Source organism: Chrysemys picta, chromosome 10 (genome assembly GCF_011386835.1).
Source record: "Chrysemys picta bellii isolate R12L10 chromosome 10, ASM1138683v2, whole genome shotgun sequence".
Lineage (NCBI taxonomy): Eukaryota > Metazoa > Chordata > Testudines > Emydidae > Chrysemys > Chrysemys picta.
This window is the reverse complement of record NC_088800.1, coordinates 52,661,877-52,683,413: the sequence shown is the minus strand read 5'-3', so window position 1 is coordinate 52,683,413 and position 21,537 is coordinate 52,661,877. Positions and strand designations below refer to the sequence as shown.

The 21,537-nt window shown below is 44.9% G+C and overlaps 1 protein-coding gene across 4 annotated transcripts in view; it reads left to right on the top strand.

Annotated features, from left to right (window-relative positions):
* The window catches only part of XPO6 (exportin 6), a 111,977-nt gene that overhangs the window by 36,349 nt on the left and 54,091 nt on the right, over positions 1-21,537 (top strand). For all 4 annotated transcript variants that reach the window (XM_065559807.1, XM_065559806.1, XM_065559805.1 and 1 more), the window contains exons 4-6: positions 3,511-3,708; positions 16,743-16,902; positions 17,529-17,606. In XM_065559807.1, coding sequence (XP_065415879.1) covers positions 3,511-3,708; positions 16,743-16,902; positions 17,529-17,606 — 436 coding nt within the window. The remainder of the gene's footprint in view (positions 1-3,510; positions 3,709-16,742; positions 16,903-17,528; positions 17,607-21,537) is intronic.

The window sequence follows — 21,537 nt, the reverse complement described above, 5'->3', positions numbered from 1 at the left end:
TCTGCTTTCCCTATGAATTAGTATCACTCTGCTGGAAGACCACATTCCGCTTGTTACCTAGCTATGAAAGAGAACTAAGTGAAAGTTTAAAAACCCAAACACTGATGTGTGTGTAAAAATCTGATGTTAACTGTTCACAGAATACAATCAACTGATGTATCAGTAAGCATGTGAAGTGTCTTGTTCTACCATATTATTAAATTAAATAAAATTTAAAAATAAATTAATGGAGATATCCTATCTCCTAGAACTGGAAGGGACCTTGAAAGGTCATCGAGTCCAGCCCCCTGTCTTCACTAGCAGGACCAAGTACTGATTTTGCCCCAGATTCCCTAAGTGGCCCCCTCAAGGATTGAACTCACAACCCTGGGTTTAGCAGGCCAATGCTCAAACCACTGAGCTACTCTTCCCCCTCATTACTTTTAGATCCTCTCTAAAATAGTGGTGCAAAAAACCTATTTATTGCATTGCAATGCCATAGTCAATGACCTGCTTTACATTAATTCACTTAAAACATTTTTGTCTTGCTCATCTGTGTCACATTCTTAGCTGAGTTGATCATTCAAGCTCTGAGCCTGATCCCAGGAAATGCAACAGGGGATGGTTGACACAGCTCAGAGTAACAAAAACTGCTCATCAGTAGGCAAAGGAATAGTACCCCACTGGCTTCTACTGACATAATTGTGGACAAACCAGTTAGGGCAACCATACCATAAGACTTTACTATGATTAAAAAGAAACTCCCTTACAACTCTTGCTGGTGGTGGACTTTACTAAGTTTTTGGCAGGAAAAAAAGTGCTAAGAAAATGAAGCACACTAGGGGTGTATTCAAAGTTCCCCTCAAAATCAGTACAGCTACCCAGATAAATAAGCAAGCTATTCTGGTGATGTCAGACGTGTAGCAATTCCAGATGTTTCCAGAAGGTACAAGGACACAGATAAGACCTACTAAAGACATCAAACAAAAAGAATTGAGCAGTGGGGCTGAAAGCTGCACCCGAACTTGCAACTGTTACTTTATGGGACAAACCTTTGCTCCATGGCAATTGTGAGCCTTGCGTTGGAGGAGGAAATCTGGAGCCAAGAGGACATGTACAAAAGTTATAAGCCATCGGGATAAAGCAGACTGGGCCATGCCCAGAAACTGGGCTTAGTGCTGACTTGCTGACCAACTGCTGTTAGTGGGTGATCTATCTTAAGTACTTATACGCCTTTTATTACCATAGTATAGTGAGCACTTCACAATATTTAATGGATTTATCCTCACAATTCCACGGTGAAGTAGGGAAGTGCTATTATGCCTTTTTTACAGAGCCAGAGCAACTTGCTTCCTGCATGAAGTCTGTGGTAGAACTGGGCATTGAACCAGAGTCTCCCGTGTCCCAGTCCAGCACCCTAACCAAACTAAGACAAAAATAATAGAGGACCACACTATTGTCTAAAGAGGAATTTTATGGAGCTACATATTCCAGCATTATTATTTTCATGGGTTTGGCAACCTAGCTTGATTCCTGCCCCTTTCTGCCTCACTGAAAAATGTAGCTCTGAAAAATAATTGTCCAGAGCCTAGTAGAACAAAGAAATCACTGTCCAGTGCATAAACTTGAAGAAAATAAACTCCAGCTTAGAGATTCAGATCTCTTTATTTAGAACCTGGAATTTCTAAAATTAATTCCAGCTATCTTAGTACTGTTTGATCAGTTACATGGGAACAGTGAATTTATCAGCAAAAACAGGACAGTAAACCTAAAACTTATTCCAGGAGGTTTATGAGGGCTGATATTTTCTGGAAGAAGTGGAAAAATAACAGCAGAGTTTTAATGAAAATCCTTCATCCTCTCCCCCCTCTCCACTCTTCTCTCCTTTCAAATGGAAGTTGCTAGTTGATCCCCTGGGAAAGGGGAACTTGTTACCAAAGACATTGGGCGGGTAGAGGAAGCTGCCACTTTAAAATCTCATTTACATGGGAGACATTTCATGTATACACAGTACCCTTCTGGAATTATTCTTAATACAGACTTTTTGTGAGGGTCCTCTGTGTTGTGGGTTTTGTCAGTGCTCTGTATTCTTCCTATAAGCAGTTCCTTTGTCACTGTTAACCTGTAGCTCTGGACATTGGCTCCCTATCATAAAATTTTGACCTCTTTGGGAGACTTCATGGTGGCTTCAAGTCTAAATTGCACCGAAGCCTGAATACTATGAATTGACTTTGTCATGCCACGAGTAAAGCTTCTCAGCTTTTATAGTGATCCTCCTGACTATATAAGCCATTTGTCTTTAATTTCTGCCTGCCATGTGCTTGAAACTGGGTAGAGCTATTGCCTCAGAAGCAGGCTTCCTGAATCTATTATCCTCAAACATCTACTTAACAGGCTCAGCTACTAATAGCCACTAATGTTCTAGAGTTCTAAATGGAGCTTCAGCATTGCAGGAAAAATACTTCATAACTCTGCCTTCTTATGGATTTTTGCCATTGAGTTAAAACTCCTTTACTAAAGTTAGCACTCTTCCATTAAAGGTCTATTAGCTTGGACTTTCTAGATTTAAAAACTTCAGGAGGCCCACATTTCATACAAAGCAGCACTTGCTTCTCATTCTGCCTTGAAGGAGTTATGATGATTCTCTATTTACTACCATGTTTCCCTTCTTAAAAGAGGAAACCTAGCTGTCCCAGGGTTAAGAGGGCACTGAGACTTTATATGCAAAAATCAGGCCTGCTCCGGCCTGAATTGTTTATACTGAGACTCGCCAACCAGTGACTGTTTTACAGGTTCATAAAAACACTGATTCAGTCAAGCCATTCTAGTAGAAACAATGATACTAGGATAATGGAAATTGCCTATATTTCTCAAGTTAGAAAATTGTTAGTGTATTGTGATGTGAAGTAGCATATGAAAGGGGAAGAACTCCATAAATTTGACATTTGGTCTTTGAGCTTCTCTTAAAATAATCAACTTGTCTACTTTTAGAGTTCCCTGTATTCTATTTAACACATAATGTTGCTTACATTCAAAGCACTTTACAAACATTAAGCAATACATCCTCCAGTTCTGTGAGGGACCTGTCCCACTAACTCCTACCTCAGTTTCTTTATCTGTAGATGTGCCCAGGGCCACACAGAATCACTGTCAAGGCCCCGATTGAGTTCTTGTGCTCTAGATTCTAATTACTTTGACCATTCTATCACATCTGACCCAACGCTTACCTAATAGTTATCTGGTTTGGGCAGTAAATTAAAGTAGCAATACTTGCGACTGCTTCACTTTACTGATTAAGGATAGTTTTTTCACCCATGCACTAGTTGAGGATAACAAACTTGTTGTTAAACTCTGCAAATGAAATGTATTGAAACGCTAATTTTTTCCCAAAGCTACTTGCCTGATAACAAATGTCTGCTCCTCCATCTGGTTCTCCAGACATAGTGTCTAACCACTGATTGTAATGTAGCACTAAAACCAGTTCTTTGTGCCTTTTAAGATCTGCTAAATCAGGGTGTGCCTCTCTTTCAGAACCTGATCAATAAGATGTGGCTTGGGGTCCCATCTCAAGATAAAATGGAGATCCGCAGCTGCCTGCCCAAACTCCTCCTAGCTCACCACAAAACACTGCCTTATTTTATCAGGAACAAGCTCTGCAAAGTCATTGTGGACATTGGCCGACAAGACTGGCCTATGTTCTACCATGACTTCTTCACAAACATTTTACAGGTAAGGATGTCTTTGGGAAACTGTGATTAAGTCAGGAAATCTTCGGTGCCACTTCATGGAACACTTTTTGTCTAAATTAAAGGCTACCTTTAATGGGAAGACAGGGTGGTTGTGTAAAACCTTTAAGTATCTTATGAATTTATTCATTGATCATTTTTCTTTTGGAGAAATCTGAAGAGGAAGTAAAATTGCTTTTCATTCCCACCTCCCTTACTTTGACAAATAGTCAGCCATTAGCCTCCTGCATAAATTCCTAGATTTCAAGACCAGAAGGGACCATTGTGACTATCTAGTCTGACATTCTGTATGACACAGACCATAGAACTTCCCCAAAGTAATTCTTTTTATAAAAAACATCCAATCCTGATTTAAAAATTGCAAGTGATGGAGAATCCACCACGACCTTTGGTAAATTGTTCCAATGGTTAACTATGCTTACTGTTAAAAATTTATGCTTTATTTCCAGTCTGAATTTGTCTAGCTTCAACTTCCAGCTATTGAATCATGTTAGACCTTTCTCTTCTAGATTAGAGCCTATTATTAAATATTTGTTTTCCATGTAGTACTTATAGACTGTGATTAAGTTACCCCTTAACCTTCTATTTGTTAAGCTAAATGAGCTCCTTGAGTCTAATCTATCACTAAAAAGCATGTTTTCTAATCCTTTGATCATTACCATGGCTCTTCTCTTAACCCTCTCCAATTTATCAGCATCCTTATTGAATTGTGGACAGCAGAACTGGACATAATTCCAGCAGCAGTCACACGTGTGCTAAATATAGAGGTAAAATAACCTCTCTACACCTATTTGAGATTTCCCCTGTTCATGCATCCCAGGATCACATTAGCTCTCTCGGCCACTGTATCACACTGGGACCTCATGTTCCACATAAAACTATAAAAAACTGGAATATGATGTAATTCAGTGCATCCCTCGTGACTTTTGGCAACAGCTCCTGTTGCCATATTGATTCTGTTGGGAAAATAGGGAGAGGGATTTGGTAGCCTAGAGAGGCTGATTCTGAGTTACACTAAGATCCCTTTACATCCACTTTTAGGCCCCTTTCCATTGCCAGAATGATGTCAAGGAGCCTTAGTGTAAATGTGAAATTCAAGCCTATATAAGAACATAAGAATGGCCAGACTGGGTCAGACCCGTGATCCATCTAGCCCAGTATCCTGTATTCTGACCGTGGCCAATGTCATGTGTTTCAGAGGGAATTAACAGAACAGGTCATAATCAAGTGATCCATCCCCTGTCGCCCATTCCCAGCTTCTGGCAAACAGAGGCTAGGGATACTTCAGAGCATGGTTTTGCATCCCTGCCCATCCTGGCTAATAGCGGTGCCTGTTCTCAATAAGCTTCAGTTAGTGAAGGAGCCTTAAGAATTGTCTTCTGGGTTTGTTTCAGAACCTTAAAGTGCACCAAAAATGATTAAATCTAGATTAATCCTGTAGGTATTCTGAAAATGTTGAGCAACTATTGTAAATTAACTGTTAAAGGTAGTTTTTGAAGATTTACTTTGGGTAAGGCTAATAGAACTGAGAGGATAGTGAGAATTTTTATCAATGCTCTAGAGATTTCTAAATATTTAGTTTCTTTTGACAGTGTTTGAAACTTGCTTGCATTTTGCGGGGTTTTCACAAACAGAACTTGTTGACAGCAAATTTTACGACTGTAGCTCAGATTAGTTAAAAACTAAATCTAAGCTGATTTTGAGGAAGCAGTAGTTTTATAAAGGCTTGTTCATCCAGTCAGTGAACAGGAACTATGTGAATTAAGTGATGATCACAGCTGAAATACAGAATAGTTGGAGCCAGCAATGCACAGGCTGAAATTTGTGAGCAGTTTTGTGTATTTGCAAATACCAAACAAATATGTAAGTCTGGATGCTTCACAAATATGAAAGGTCTGAATTCAGCTGTTACAAATAGTTCACCTAGTAGCTAAAGAAAAGCTTAAATCATTCAATTTCTACAAGGATCTCCAACCTCTTTGTCACTGAATTATAGTTGGTCCTCCAAAACCAATAGAGTAGGTTGCTAGTAGATACACTTTGCACTGTAGAATCTAAGCACCTGCCGTAATAGACAGAGTTGCTGGTTTGAATGTGGCTGGTGTTTTAAGACTTTGTCAGCCCATATGGGAAGGCTTGGATAATTGTAAGAATGTCATAGTTTAGATTATACCAACACTTCTTTAGTCACAATTCACCAATTTTCAAGTATCTTTATAGTCCGTTTCACTGGCATGTGTTAAGTCTAAATGTATTAAATAACTTTGGGGGTCATTTTTGTTTTTAAATTAACCCTTTTCATATTTTGGAAAAATACAAACCTAAGTACTCTTTCAGTGATTATAATAGAGGCTTGATAAAATACTTTGTCAATAAGTAACAATAATGTAAGGGATTAGTTCTACTTGGTCATATATGAGATTTCTAAAGTGTTGTGTACACACACACTTGCACAGGCTTAAGTAAACCAGTGCAAAGCCTCTGTGTGGACACTCTTTGGCTTAGGGTGTGTCTACATTGCCCATGTTATAGTGTGGCTGCAGCAGCGCTGTGATGTGGGCAGTGTAGTCACGCTTTATCGCTAGGGGAGAGCTCTCCCGGCAATAAAAAATAACCACCCAGCAATAAAGCGCTGTCTATACTGGCGCTTTTCACCATTAAAACTTTTATGGCTCGGGGTGTTTTTTTACACCCCTGAATGACTAAAGTTTTAACGCTGAAAGTGGCAGTATAGACACAGCTTTAGTCTACACTAGGAACTTATGTTTGTATAACTACATCGCCCAAAGGTGTGGAAAATCCATACCCCAAGCGACATAGTTGTACTGGCAGAAGTTCCTAGTGTAGACACTGTGATGTTGATGGGAAGGCTTCTCCTGTTGACAGCTTCCACTTCTTGGGAAGGCGGAGTACCTGTGGCAGCAGGAGAAGCAGCACTATAAGCGTAGACAATCCCTTATTTTGATTGAAAGTAGTTTATTTGGATTATTTTAAAATGTATTAATTGATTTTAAGATAAACCAAAATGAGCCTAATTTAAACTGAAGTGTCCACACAGTCCTTTCCACTGATGTGACTAAATTAATTTAAAATCACATTTTTAGTCAAACTGCTCTTCATGTAGACAAGTTCCAATATAGTTCTTTAAATCAATTAGCACCTCACCCCTAAAAGTCAAGAGCTCACATGTTACCACAAATGTACTTTATATTACTTGTCATGTTGAGAAATACCAACTCTTCATACGAGGTATCAGTTGCTGATGGAAGTAATCTGTTTGCACAATGGCCTTTGTGGTGGTGAAAATACAGCCTATATCCTTTCCAGAAACTGACTTGCCAAATCTTGAATAAACAACGTTAGACAGCTGTCCACAATTAGAGTTTTGATTTTTGTGACTTATGAACAGGCTTTACCTAGGTTTCAATTAAAATGCACTCTGAACAACTATTGGTTTTTGCAATATATTGTGGGATATCTAAGTGATGAGAGAGCCCACTTTGAATATTTTATTTTGTTTCTCACTTACTCTCTTTTTCAGGAACATGGGGAGTGCTCCCCCATTCTCTCTATTGTGTACTACAAATCCTTAAAATAAATATTCAAAGAGAAGTGTAGGTGTAAAAAAAAAAAAAAAAAAATGATGCTAGACTTTGAAGCACCCAAAAGTGATAAAGGCAAAAGGGGTTCTCATCACAGTTGTGTTAGGCCACAGATTTAGTTGCTTTTTGAACTGCTGATAAATTGTTCTATCCACTGTTTCCTCATCTTTTGATATATTACTTGAGCCAATTTTGTCTGCCATTCAAGCCTTAAATTCATATTTGGAATCTGTAGAAGTCTCTAACCTACTTCTTTTTCAGGGAATTTTTTCTTAAGTAGTGGAGAAAAGCAATACATTGTATTAAATGTACTAAGACCTGTGCAGATGATTTTACTTAAGGATAGTACAATTCTCCATAGAAAGCTTGATATATTTGTGGAAGTATTAATTCACGTAATGTTAGGATATTGGGGCTTAGCAGTTGCATGCCACTGGTTTTCAATAAACTTCACTGTAACATCTGAAACTATTCTGGGAAGAAATTTTAAACCATCTTTGAAGTTCACTAAAGCAGTCCATGTCCCATTTAAATTTTCTCCTGTAGTTTCTGCTTCTCTGTGCCACACACTTGCTTCAGATAACTAATAATGTAAGATCATGTCTGAAGTATGGAGAAGTGGTGTATCACTTACACAGAAATCTTTTTTCTTCTGTAGCGAACTACACAAATGCGTAGAAGTTGTTGGTGCTTAAATCTGAATTCTTGTTAATTGGTATAGCTTCATCAATAGAAGAAGCTTGTCACTTTTGATCTTCTCGTAGGTTATATGAAGAGGGTCTATTCAGATTACACTAAACACACAACTGTGAAATAGGAATTGATACACAATAATAAGTTAACCTTTATGATTAGCTCATATAAAAACATAGGGCTGGAAGGGACCTTGAGAGGTCATCTAGTCCATTCCCCTGCACTGAGGGCAAGACCAAGTAACCTAGACCATCCCTGACTGGTGTTTTGTCTAATCTGTTGGTAAAAATCTCCAATGGTGGAGATTTTGCAACCTCCATTGGTGGCCTGTTCCAGAGCTAAACTACGTGTTCAGTTATAAAGGTGGGGGTTTGGGGTGTTTTTTCTGATATCTAAGCAAAATCTCCCTTGCTGTAGATTCTGTTACTACTTGTTCTATCTTCAGTGGACATGGAGAACAATTGATCACAGTCCTCTTTATAAAAGCCTGTAACATATTTGAAGACCATTATCAGGTCCCCCTTCAGTCATCTTGTCTCAATACTAAACAGGCCTGGTTTTTTAACTTTTCTCATAGATCAGGTTTTCTAAACCCTTTATCATTTTTGTTGTTGTTCTCTGGACTCTCTCCAGTTTGTCCACGTTTTTTTAAAAATGTGTTGTCCAGAACTGAGGCCTCACTCGCGCTGAGTATAGCAGGACAGCGATCTCGCGTGTCTTACATATGACGCTCCTGTTAACACATCCTAGAATATTAGCCTTTTTTACAACTGCATCACATTGTTGACTCATTCAATTTGGGATCCATTATAACTCTCAGATCCTTTTCAGCTTTTCTGCTACCTAGCCTGTTCCCCATTTTGTAGTTGTGCATTTTATTTTTCTTTCCTAAGTGCAGAGTACTGCACTTGTCTTTACCTTAAAGTCTATGAGTCTATGAATTTCATTCTGTTCATTTCAGACCAATGCTCTAATTTGTCAAGGCTGTTTTGAATTCTAATCCTGTCCTCCAAAGTGCTTGCAACCATTCCCAGCTTGATGTCATCTGTAAACTTTATAAGCATACTCTCCATTCCATTATTAAAGTCATTAATGAAAATATTGATGAATACTGGACCGAGGGCAAACGCATGTGGAGCCCCATTAGGTACGCCCTCCCAGTTTGACAGCATTCCAGCTACTGAGTACAGTTTTTCAACCAGTGTGCATCCACCATATAGTAGTTTCGTCCAGTCAGTGATGTCATGATACATGTGTATGAGATGCTAGTCTAACTCACATGAGTAAAAAGGAGTTGCTGTGATATCTTGTGATGCATCATGAGCCACTTGGAAGTTGGCTGCTATTAATCTTTACCACCAACACAAACTAGAACATGAAAAATATGCCAGCCCGACTGTTGTCCAGTTAGACAGGCCATAATCCTACCACGAGGGTGCTCAGAGTTTCCAAAAACCAAGTAGCCATTATGTTCCATCTACGCTGGCTCTCTTTCACATGCTTAAAGTGTTACATTGTTTTAATACATTTCAGGCTAAACTAGTTTATGATCAGATCTGGCAAGTTAATATGAATGGGGCAAAAACTACATCAAGCAGATTGACTTGCGACTCCCAAAGATTACCCTATTGTGCTTTTCTTTAGCTATACTTCGAGAGAGAGAGAGAGTAGTGAATATCGGGTATGTGATATTCTAGGCTAGAAGTAAAGGCTCCTTTAAGTTTTGAAAACAGTTTGAGGTTCAGCACATTCCCCAGTCACTCACCTCCTCAATTCTTGAATTTATTTAAATTTAATATCTCAAGGTATCTAACCCAGGCTTTAGATACCTTGAAAACATGAAATGTACAGTAGTGTAATGTACTCTCTCTGGACCCACTTCATTCTCTTCTTCACACGTTGGGGAAAGGAAACTTCCCGCTTTAAAGTAAATGTGACTTACAATAGTACTGAAGTGAGTATGCCAGGAGAGATTAGAAAATCCTTAATTACTGTTTCTTTTGATGTAATTTTGGCTGCAGTTACTTATGGTCTAAATTTCCACTGGTGTAGCTGCTTGGCTGGTGGCATACATTCCTACCATGAGAGAACTACTTCAGGAGCAGCCTGTCATTTAAAGTGGTCTGTGATGCAGTCCTAATGACGAGCGACCTCCACAAAGGGAGAGGAAACAGACTCCGACTTGTAAAAATGTTGGCGCAGGGAACATGTGTGAGCATGAAAGCTCTATTGAACTGCCAAGGATTCCCATACTACTAGGATTGGTACATCATGATGATGATGATCAGCTGGTGCTTCAGGAAAACAAGAATCCATAGTTCTTCTTCGAGTGCTTGCTCATATCGATTCCAATTAGGTGTGCGCGCGCCGCGTGCACGATCGTCAGAGAATTTTCTACCCTAGCAACACCGGCGGGTCGGCTGTGGAGCCCCCTAGAGTGGCGCCTTCATGGCGCTGGATATATACCCCAGCCGACCCAGCGCCCCCTCAGTTCCTTCTTATCGCCCCTGACGGTCGTTGGAACTGTGGAGCGTGGCATAGCTGTTCTCCACTCTCCCTAGCTTATTCCGTTTATAGATAGTTATAGTCATAGTTCTAGTTGTATATAGTTAGATGTTTAAATTACTTTATTAACAGTTGTTCTATAGTTAAAGGGGATTAAGGGGGTTGTTCTCCCCCTTTTTCCCCCGGCGCGTGGCCGGGCTCATGCCCAAGGCTCCCGGCTTTAAGCAGTGCGCGTCCTGCGCTAAGCCTATGGCCACAAGTGACCCGCACGACTCGTGTCCGAAGTGCCTGGGAGAGTCCCATCAAACAGATAAGTGTAAGATCTGTAAGGCCTTCAGACCGAGAACCAAGAAGGAGCGGAACTTTCGGCTTCGGCAACTCCTTATGGAGGCGGCACTTAGCCCGGAAGCTCCATCGGCGCGTCAAGCCCCAGCGCCAAGCGCCTCGGTGCGCAGTGCCCCGGCGGCACCGACTATCCCGACACCGCAAGTGGCGTCGGACAAGCCTCCACGGCACCGGACCCCTTCGGCACCGCACCCACCGCAAGTGCCTCGGCGCCGATAGTTATCGCCGGGACATAAAAAATCCCGTAAGACGCAGGAGACTGCCGTCCCTAAGACGCCAGCCCCCCCGGTGCCGGGGGTAGAGCCGCGTCCGCCAATGGAGCACCAAAAACAGGTGCCTCCGGCACCGTCGACTCCGGCTCCGAGGCCGTTGAGTCCGGTGCAAACAGGATCACCACCACGACCGGCGTTGGTACCGTGCCTCCCGTCGACCCCAGAGACCTTCGCGACGGCGAGAGACTTGATTGCTCTCACGGAGCCGGCACCGCCCCAACCACCGGCACCGTTGGCCCCTCGTCCGGTGCAATCCAGGGGGAAACCTGCCTTGATGCGCCCTCCATCTCAAGGGCTGGAACCACGGCACCGTTCCAGGTCCCGAAGCAGGTCCCCACGCCGCTTGCAGTCCCGGCGCCGTATATCACCTCTGCACCGGTCGTACTCGCGGCTAAGATCATCGTCGCGGCACCGTTCTACGTCCCGGCACCGCTATGATCGTCGGTACCATTCGACATCGAGACGTAGTTCTCGGCACCGTTACGTGCGAAGCTCAACGTCGAGGGGCCGCTCCCGGCACCGGGCCTACTCGAGATCGCCATCCAGGTCCAGGTCCGACTCTCGGCACCGACGCGGTCATCGGCACCGATCACGATCTCGGCACCGCTCACCGGCACCGCATAGAGACAGAACGTCTCCAGACCGGCACCGTATCCCCCGGAGCTCATCTCGGCGCGGTTGGCACCTCCATGGCCCTCGAGATCGGTGTCTCGCTCCTCCGATGGGGCATCGAGATCGGCATACCCCCCTCAGGGGCAGGCCGAGGAACAGGACATGGGCCACTGGCAGGAGATAGCGGAGGACCCTGCTCACGGTCCTTCTCACTGGTCATTCTGGACCCCGCGGGCGTACCACCAATCTCAAGGGGCTCCACCACCTTCAGCCTCTCGCTCGGGGCACTCTGAGAGAAGGGCCCCAGAGTCCACCATTTCTCGCCCTCCTCCAGGGGGCATGGAGGCTTCCGTGCCCACACCACCTGACGTCCTGGACCCAGGGGCAGGTGATGCTCCGCTCCAGGAACCAGTAGACCAGGACCCACCCTTGGATCCCTTACCACCTGAGGCATCTTCCTCATCCTCCCCAGATGAGGCAGTGGCGGGCACGTCGTGCACAGGTCCACCCCCGATAGATCTTCGGGCGCACCAGGACCTATTACGTAGGGTGGCGCGTAATATGGACCTACAAGCGGAGGAGATAGTGGAGGTGCAGGACCCCATTGTAAACATCCTCTCGGCGGATGCCCCATCCAGAGTGGCGTTACCCCTGATCCGCACGATCCAGGCTAACGCCACTACGATATGGCAAACTCCTGCCTCTATCCCACCCACAGCCAGAGGGGTGGAAAGAAAGTACTTTGTCCCCTCAAAGGACTATGAGTATCTGTATACTCATCCCCAGCCGTGTTCACTGGTGGTGTCATCAGTGAATGCAAGGGAGCGCCACGGTCAACAGGCCGCAGCGCCCAAATCGAAGGAAGCTAAGCGCCTCTATTTGTTTGGCCATAAGGTTTATTCAGCCGGAGGGTTACAACTCAGAGCGGCTAACCAGCAGGCGCTCCTGAGCCGTTATAGCTTTAATTCCTGGAACTCTATGGGGAAGTTCAAGGAATTGGTCCCCCAAGACTCCAGGGAAGAGTTCGGGGCCTTAGTCGAGGAAGGTAAGAAGGTGGCTCGGACCTCCTTACAGGCCTCCTTGGATATAGCAGACTCGGCTGCGAGAACCCTGGCGTCAGGTATCGCTATGCGGAGGATCTCCTGGCTCCAAGTTTCGGGTTTGCCTCCGGAACTGCAGCAAACCCTGCAGGATTTGCCCTTTGAGGGACATGGGTTGTTCTCCGATAAGACGGACTCTCGTCTGCAGAGCCTCAAGGACTCCAGAACAATCATGCGCTCCCTGGGGATGCATGTTGCGGGTCCTCAGCGCAGACCATTTAGGCCCCAGCCTCAGCGTTTCTACCCCCCCCCACCTCGTCAGAGACAGGACTCTACCAGGAGGCGGGGGCGGGGTGGTAGAAGAAGGTGGACCGGCCCTCAACCTGGTCAGAACCAGGGGCCACCAAGGCCACCCTCAGGCCCCAGGCAGAACTTTTGAAGGTGCGGTCGAGGACGGCGCCCCAGTCATCCCCCAGGATCCAGCCCCCTCCTTTCGGGATCGCCTCTCCCACTTCCACCGTGCTTGGTCCCTTATAACCTCGGACCGTTGGGTCCTTCGCACGGTGGAGAGGGGATACGCTATCCAGTTTTCTTCATCCCCTCCCTCCCACCCCCCCTCCCCGTCCCTCTTCAGGGACCCTTCTCACGAGCAACTTCTTATACAGGAGGTTTCTACGCTCCTATCTATGGGGGCCATAGAGGAGGTTCCATTAGAGTTAAGGGGCAGGGGATTTTATTCCCGCTACTTCCTGATCCCCAAGTCCAAAGGGGGTCTGCGACCCATCTTAGACTTGCGCGGACTCAACAAATTCGTAGTAAAGTTGAAGTTCCGCATGGTCTCTTTGGGGGCCATTATACCTTCCCTCGATCCTGGAGACTGGTTCGCCGCCCTCGACATGAAAGACGCATACTTTCATATTGCAATTTACCCGCCTCACAGGCGCTTCCTGCGATTCGTGGTAAGCAAGGTGCACTATCAATTTGCAGTCCTTCCCTTCGGCCTATCCTCGGCCCCAAGAGTGTTTACGAAATGTATGGCTGTCGTGGCAGCATACCTCCGCCGACAAGGGATACAGGTGTTCCCGTACCTAGACGACTGGTTGGTACGCGGTCGCACCAAAGAGCAAGTTCGAGCTCACGTCCACATAATAGTGCACACATTCAACGATTTGGGCATCCTACTCAACAAGGACAAATCCACTCTAGAGCCTACCCAGAGAATAGAATTTATCGGCGCAGTCCTGGACTCCGGACGCGCACAAGCTGTCCTACCAGACAATCGCTTTCATACCATCACGTGCCTCATTCAAGGGCTCAGGGCCTTCCCAACTACCACGGTGAGGTCATGCCTTACCCTGCTGGGTCACATGGCTTCTTGCACATACGTAACCAGGCATGCCAGACTTCGGCTTCGCCCACTCCAGACCTGGGTGTCATCGGTATACCGCCCACATCGGGACAGCCTGAACATGGTGGTCACGGTCCCGAACTCGGTCCTGACCTCCCTCACCTGGTGGCTAGATCACAATGTGGTTTGCGAGGGGATGCCATTTCACGCCCCACAACCCTCTCTGCACCTGGTCACAGACGCATCATCGCTGGGTTGGGGTGCCCATCTCAACGAACACCATACCCAGGGCCTGTGGACTGCACCCCAGCTGTCCCTGCACATCAATGTTCGGGAATTGATGGCGGTGCGCTTGGCGTGCCAAGCATTTCTCAATCTCCTACGTGGCCGCTGTGTGTTAGTTCTCATCGACAACACCACGGCCACGTTTTACATCAACAGGCAAGGAGGAGCACGTTCGTCGACTCTATGCCAAGAGGCGATTCGCCTATGGGACTTCTGCATCGCCCACTCAATCCATCTCACGGCATCGTTCCTCCCTGGAGTCCAGAACACTTTAGCGGACCGACTCAGCAGGTCCTTTCAGACGCATGAGTGGTCTGTCCGTCCGGACATCATATATTCCGTTTTCCAGAAGTGGGGGTTTCCCCAGGTAGACCTGTTTGCATCTCGAGCCAACAGAAAGTGCCACGTGTTCTGCTCCCTACAAGGATGAGCTCCGGGCTCTCTCTCGGATGCGTTTCTCCACCCCTGGAAAGGCCACCTGTTTTATGCCTTCCCTCCATTTCCTCTGGTCCACAAGGTGCTGCTCAAATTACGCAGAGACCAGGCACAAGTAATTCTGGTCGCTCCAGCGTGGCCGAGACAACACTGGTACACCACACTGTTAGAGCTCTCGGTTCAGACACCGATCCCGCTCCCATTATGTCCAGATCTCATCTCTCAGGACCACGGCTGACTGCGTCACCCCGACCTGCAATCGCTCCACCTCACTGCGTGGTTGCTCCATGGTTCACCCAGGCAGAGCAACAATGCTCGCACTCTGTCCAACAGATTCTGCTGAGCAGTAGGAAGCCTTCAACACGGACCACGTACTTGGCCAAGTGGAAGCGGTTCTCCTGTTGGTGCGAACAACGAGCCATGTCCCCGTTGCAGGCACCTATTCCTCTCATATTGGAATATCTCCTCTCCCTAAAACAGCAGGGTTTGGCGATATCTTCAATGAGAGTTCACCTGGCCGCCATATCGGCTTTTCACCCAGGGGAACTCGCGTCCTCGGTATTCTCTAACCCGATGGTCGTTAGGTTCCTCAAGGGCTTGGACCGGATGTACCCACAACAGCGTCAACCCGTTCCGACGTGGGATCTCAACCTGGTTCTCTCCAAGCTCACAGGTCCTCCATTCGAGCCACTGGCCACCTGTTCACTTCTGTACCTATCCTGGAAGACAGCCTTCCTCGTAGCCATCACCCCAGCAAGGCGCGTTTCTGAACTCAGGGCGCTTACATCTGAGCCCCCTTACACAGTTTTCCATAAGGATAAAGTGCAGCTTCGTCCACATCCTGTCTTTCTTCCTAAGGTGGTCTCTCCGTTTCACATCAATCAGGATATATTTCTCCCGGTCTTCCATCCTAAACCACATGCTACTCGCCATGACCAGCGTTTGCATTCTCTGGATGTACGCAGGGCCCTAGCTTTCTATATTGACCGCACAAGACACTTTAGAAAGACGACGCAACTCTTTGTTGCAGTGGCCGACCGAATGAAAGGCTTACCGGTCTCCTCACAACGCCTATCCTCCTGGATTACGTCTTGCATCCGGACTTGCTATGACCTGGCAGGTGTCTCAACACCGCACCTCACCGCTCACTCCACGAGGGCCCAAGCTTCCTCGACTGCTTTCCTGGCGCAAGTTCCGATCCAGGACATTTGTAGAGCTGCAGTTTGGTCATCAGTCCACACATTTACAGCTCACTATGCACTAGTGCAGCAGTCCAGGGACGATGCTGCATTCGGATCAGCGGTTTTGCACACAGCAATGTCTCACTCCGACCCCATCACCTAAGTTGGGCTTGGGAGTCACCTAATTGGAATCGATATGAGCAAGCACTCGAAGAAGAAAAGACGGTTACTCACCGTTGTAACTATTGTTCTTCGAGATGTGTTGCTCATATCCATTCCAAACCCGCCCCCCTTCCCCACTGTCGGAGTAGCCGGCAAGAAGGAACTGAGGGGGCGCCGGGTCGGCTGGGGTATATATCCAGCGCCATGAAGGCGCCACTCTAGGGGGCTCCACAGCCGACCCGCCGGTGTTGCTAGGGTAGAAAACTCTCCGACGATCGTGCACGCGGCGCGCGCACACCTAATTGGAATGGATATGAGCAACACATCTCGAAGAACAACAGTTACAACGGTGAGTAACCGTCTTTTATATTCCCCCAAAGTATACTGCAAAAAATGATTTAGTGATCCAGCATGGCCCCAGACACTTGGTAGTGTCCATAAACTGTCAACATGAAGACTGATCTTGTGAGTTTCTGTAACACTTAATCAATGAACAAAATGCTAGTGACATTGTTCACATCTTGTTTGTTCTTTCAGTTGATTCAGTCCCCTGTGACCACTCCTCTTGGGCTGATCATGCTGAAGACTACATCGGAAGAGTTGGCATGCCCCAGGGAGGACCTTAGCGTGGCACGGAAAGAAGAGTTACGCAAACTGCTCCTGGATCAGGTACAAACGGTACTTGGGCTTCTCACAGGTAAGTATAACTGCACTTGTAGGGTTGGAACAAATATCTGTCCCCTACCCCTTTCTGCAACAGTGTGTGAATATGTAAAATGCTGGCAGACTTGCCGCTGTGAAGCTGATCATTCAGTGAAACAAGAACCCCACTAGTTATGTAGTGACTTCCTACTGGCTGAGCTCTTAACTCTGCTGTGTAAATAGCTTATGATGAAATCTGATGACTAAAACTAGATTATACAGCACTGTAGCTGTAATAGCTGTGCTTGGTCATCTTTGTTTATAAAGATGGACTTGGACCAAGCAGATACATTCGCATGCATGAGAACTTAGTATTGTCTTTAACTCTTTATAAATGAAGAGCGCTACAAGTTTTATTAAGTACTGTACAAGTTCTAATCTCCACAACCACCTGTGACGATACTTTATTTCTTGTGCTGTCACTGCAGTAAAAAAGGAATAAAGATCTAACCTATACATCTGAAAGTGTCTAGCTCAGATGCACTTAGGTTTCTCAGATTAATTGGATATACCTTGAGGTGGCTATCCTAAATTAAGGCAGTTTGGGGTGAAGATAGTAGCCCTGTATGAAGTGTCTATGAACCTAGCTGGGCTCACAGCACTCTTCCTTTTTCTTGGCAGGTATTTTAGAGAGCATCTGGGACAAACATAGTGTTACTGCTGCCACTCCACCACCATCCCCATCTTCAGGAGAAAGTGGTATGGATTACTAAAATTTAATACTTAATTTTTATATATTGGACATAGATTTTGGTTGCCGACATAAACCAAAACCTCTAAGGTATCTACAGTATCATAGTGCAGATCCATCCCTGTCGTAATATTTCCTTCTTAAATAGTGATACATAGTCAGACAAATGTTTTACTGGAAAGAGATGCCTTGTGCTGTGCTCTGAAAGATATGTCTGTGCTGTCCACCAGATTTAGGTGAACAAGGAAGCCTGCACAAATAGGTGGGGCGAACCAACCATGATGAGCCAAATTTGACTGGTGTTGCAAGCCCGTGTGCTAGGTAGGAATGCCACTCACTCAAATTCAGCCAAGCCACCCCTTTGTCATACCAATAGGGAAGGAGCTCTACCGTTACACCACCCAACTCCAGTCAGCGCTGCTCCCACCTGTTGCGTCCTTGCCACATTCAGATTCTCAAAAGTGGGGGGCATGGTGCTGTCTTAAAAAGTATGGGGGCTTGGGGGCAAGGCCCTTTTGTGCCTTCCCCTGTCTCCAGCACATATGGGACCAGCAGAGGAAGCAATCTCCAGGGCTGGGGACTCTCCACTGAAAATGTGCTACTTCCATTCAAGACTGCACATGTGGCATCTATGCTGTCAGCACCTTTCCTGTTGTGGTGGTGCTGAGGAGGAAGGACTGTTGAAAAATAGCCAGTTCCTAAACTGTCTGACATCAGTGTTGGCTTTCATCTATGAATTGCAGCTGTAAGTGCATGGGAAGCCAGGAAAGACTGCAGTCTTAACTGATTCATAGATTCCAAGGCCAGAAGGGACCACTGTGATCCAGTCTGACCTTTAACTTCTAATATAATACAGATGTGGCTTTCAGCTCCATATCAGTAACATATCCAAAAGATAAATTAAACGTATACCCTCTACCCACTTCCCCCTCTCGCTGCTTGCACAGCACCATTAGGACTAGTAGCTGCCTTTAGAGCTTGGCTATGCATCTGCTTTGCAGCTGATTCATATACTTCTCTCCCTTCACTAGCTTTGAAAATGGAGTGTGCACATTGCTTAAATGACTAAGATGATGTGCGTATTCTAGATAGTTAGCGCTTTTGCAATTTGGAGGAAAGGGAGCTTGTGGATCCAGGAGATTCAACAGGAGCAAATCCCACCCCATCGTTCTGAGGGCTATCAGTTTCCTTGCTGTCTCATGTATCAAATGGTCTGAGTTCAACTCGGCTTCTTTCTGCAGCAACTGAAGATGTCGTAGCCCTTTCTTCCTCCCTTGTTCTGAGAAACAAGAACAAATATTGTGATGCAATTTCACATCTAGTTGTATATAGTAGAGCTTCAGCTGTTAAATTAAAAACCTCTGCGAAGTTGGCTCTACCCTCCACAGAAAAATTTCACAAACTTGTGCTAGTTAAGGATGTTTAAGTCTAAAATGTCAAGTCTCGTAGAGAAAAGAGGAAATTCCCCTACCTAAACAGTGACTTATTTCTTCATACGAGTGTTGACACGCAGTTACAATAAAAGCTTCTAGATCACATAGTGCATCCTGTGAATTAATACAGTTCTTCCGCTATAGTAAAACTAAAGATGTGTGTTGGAACAGATTTCACTTTTCTTCTCATTTGCCATTAAGAACAACTACCCTGATGAACTGGTACAGATCACTTCACTGTGATCAAATTGCTCTAGTAAGTTTACTTAGGCTGAGTAACTCCGAAGGTTATCAAACCAACTGAAAGAACTAAAACTTACAGTGCAGCAGCTTTGGGGACTGCACATGTTAGGATATTATTGTATGTATCTGAAACTCTTCTAGAAGAACAGTGGTACCTAGTTGTCAAGGGAAAAATTCTTTAACCCTCTTGCAGGCTAAGTATTTGAAGAATCTGAGTATTAACAAAATAAAACAGTACCAAATAGCATATTGCAAGAGTGAACTGCATTGTTCGGTCTAGATTGGTTCTCTGTATGTAAGCTTGGCACTGATATGGGCATGCCTTCGTTACACTGATGTTCAACTAGTATATTTTTGTAGTGCATTGTTGATTTACCAAGATTATTGTCTTTGGAAAAACATTTGATTAATGCTAGTTTGACATTGCTAGTAGCAAATGACTCAAAAGATTGGAGTGATAAATAACGTGGATAGGGCATTCATACAGAGCAGCATGGATTGCTTGGTAAATCAAGCCCATTCAAACAGTGTTTTAGTACAGCCAAAGCAAGGCCATGCATACAAGAACAAAGAAGGCAGACCATGCCTATAGAATGGGGACTGTATCCTGGATAGCAGTGATTCTGAAAAGACCTCCATAGGAGTCGTAGGAATAAGCAATTAACCATGAGCTCCTGTGCAGTACTGTGGCAAGAAAGGGCTATGGTGATCCTTGGATGTGTAAACAGGGGAGTAAGAAGGTGTCTTTACCTGTGTGTATGATGTTGGTGAGACGGATACTGCAATAGTGTGTGCAGTTTTGGTGTCCATATTTTATAAAGAAGGTTGAAGATTAGAGAAGGTGCAGAAAAGAACCAGAAAAATGATTTGGGGGCTGGAGAAAATGCCTCAGTGAGAGACCGAAGGAGCTCAATGTTTAGCTTATCATAAAGAAGATTGAGAAGTGATGTGATTAGTGTACAAGTACCTCCATTGGGAGAAAATACCAGGTACTAAAGGGCTAGCGCAGAAAGATGTAATCCAACGAGTGGCTGGAAGTTAAAGCCAGATAAATTCAAACTAGACTCAGATTCCCAGGTCAGAAGGGACCATTGTCATGATCTAGTCTGACCTCCTGTATAACGCAGGCCAGAGACATTCCCAGAATAATTCCTACAGCAGATCTTTTAGAAAAACATCCAATTTTGAATTAGAAATAAAGCACAAGTTTTAACACTACAGGGTATTAACCATTGGAACAAACTACCAAGGGGGAGTGGTAGATTCTCTCTTGTCTACAAATAAGGCCAGATGCCTTTCTGGAAGATATGATTTAGTCAAATGCAAGTTATTGGGCTCAGTACAGGGACAACGGGATGAAGTTCAATGGCCTGTGCTTCATAGGAGGTCAAGACTGGATGATTTACTGGTCCCTTTGGGCCTGAATCTTTGAATCTCTAAAACTACTTGAGATCAAGTACTTAAGCTTGTCAGGTCACATGTGATTCCAGTTCATATAATAAAGCATTTATGTTTTACTAATGAGACATACAGAGCCTTTAACTTTGATTTTCTATTAGCATAGATGGCCCTTGGCACTTTCCTCTTTTTTTATAAGTTTGAATGTAATTAACTATATATTTGGATATGGAACTTTCAAACAGGCACGATAAGGGCTGGGATCCTGAAGCTAAGCTCTGTAGGTATGTAACGGCTGTATTTACAACCAGAACTCTCAGAACTTAGTAAGTTTGCAGTGTTTCCATGTTTTCTAGGAAAAGTAGAGAGATCATTAAAAGAACCCTTAAATCTGTTTAAGTGGCATTTATGCACTGTAGTAGCTTCACCTTTTCCATATTTGGATATGTCTACACAGCCTACGTTAAAGCGTTTTAACGGGGCTGTGTAGTTGCGGCTCTAGTGCTGGGGGAGAGCTCACCCAGTGCTTGGAGTGCAGCTCCCAGTGCTGTAGCACTATCTACACTGCCACTTTACAGCGCTGAAATTTGCATTGCTGCGGGGGGGGGGGGGGGGGAGGAGGTTTCATCCCCCGAGTGAAGAAAGCTTCAGCGCTGTAAGTGGCAGTGTGGACAAGGCCTAACACTCAAGCCTAGAATCTTCTTCAACCTTAGGTCTTCTGGTGGGAAATACTGGGGTCTTTGAATCAGCAGCATGTTGCTGAATGGTTTAAGTTCTCATCTGGCCTCTCTTAAAGTGTTGCTTTACTTGAAAGCGACTAAGTGAAAATGGTACTACTATAGTCAAATCTGTTTCTTGGGTATAT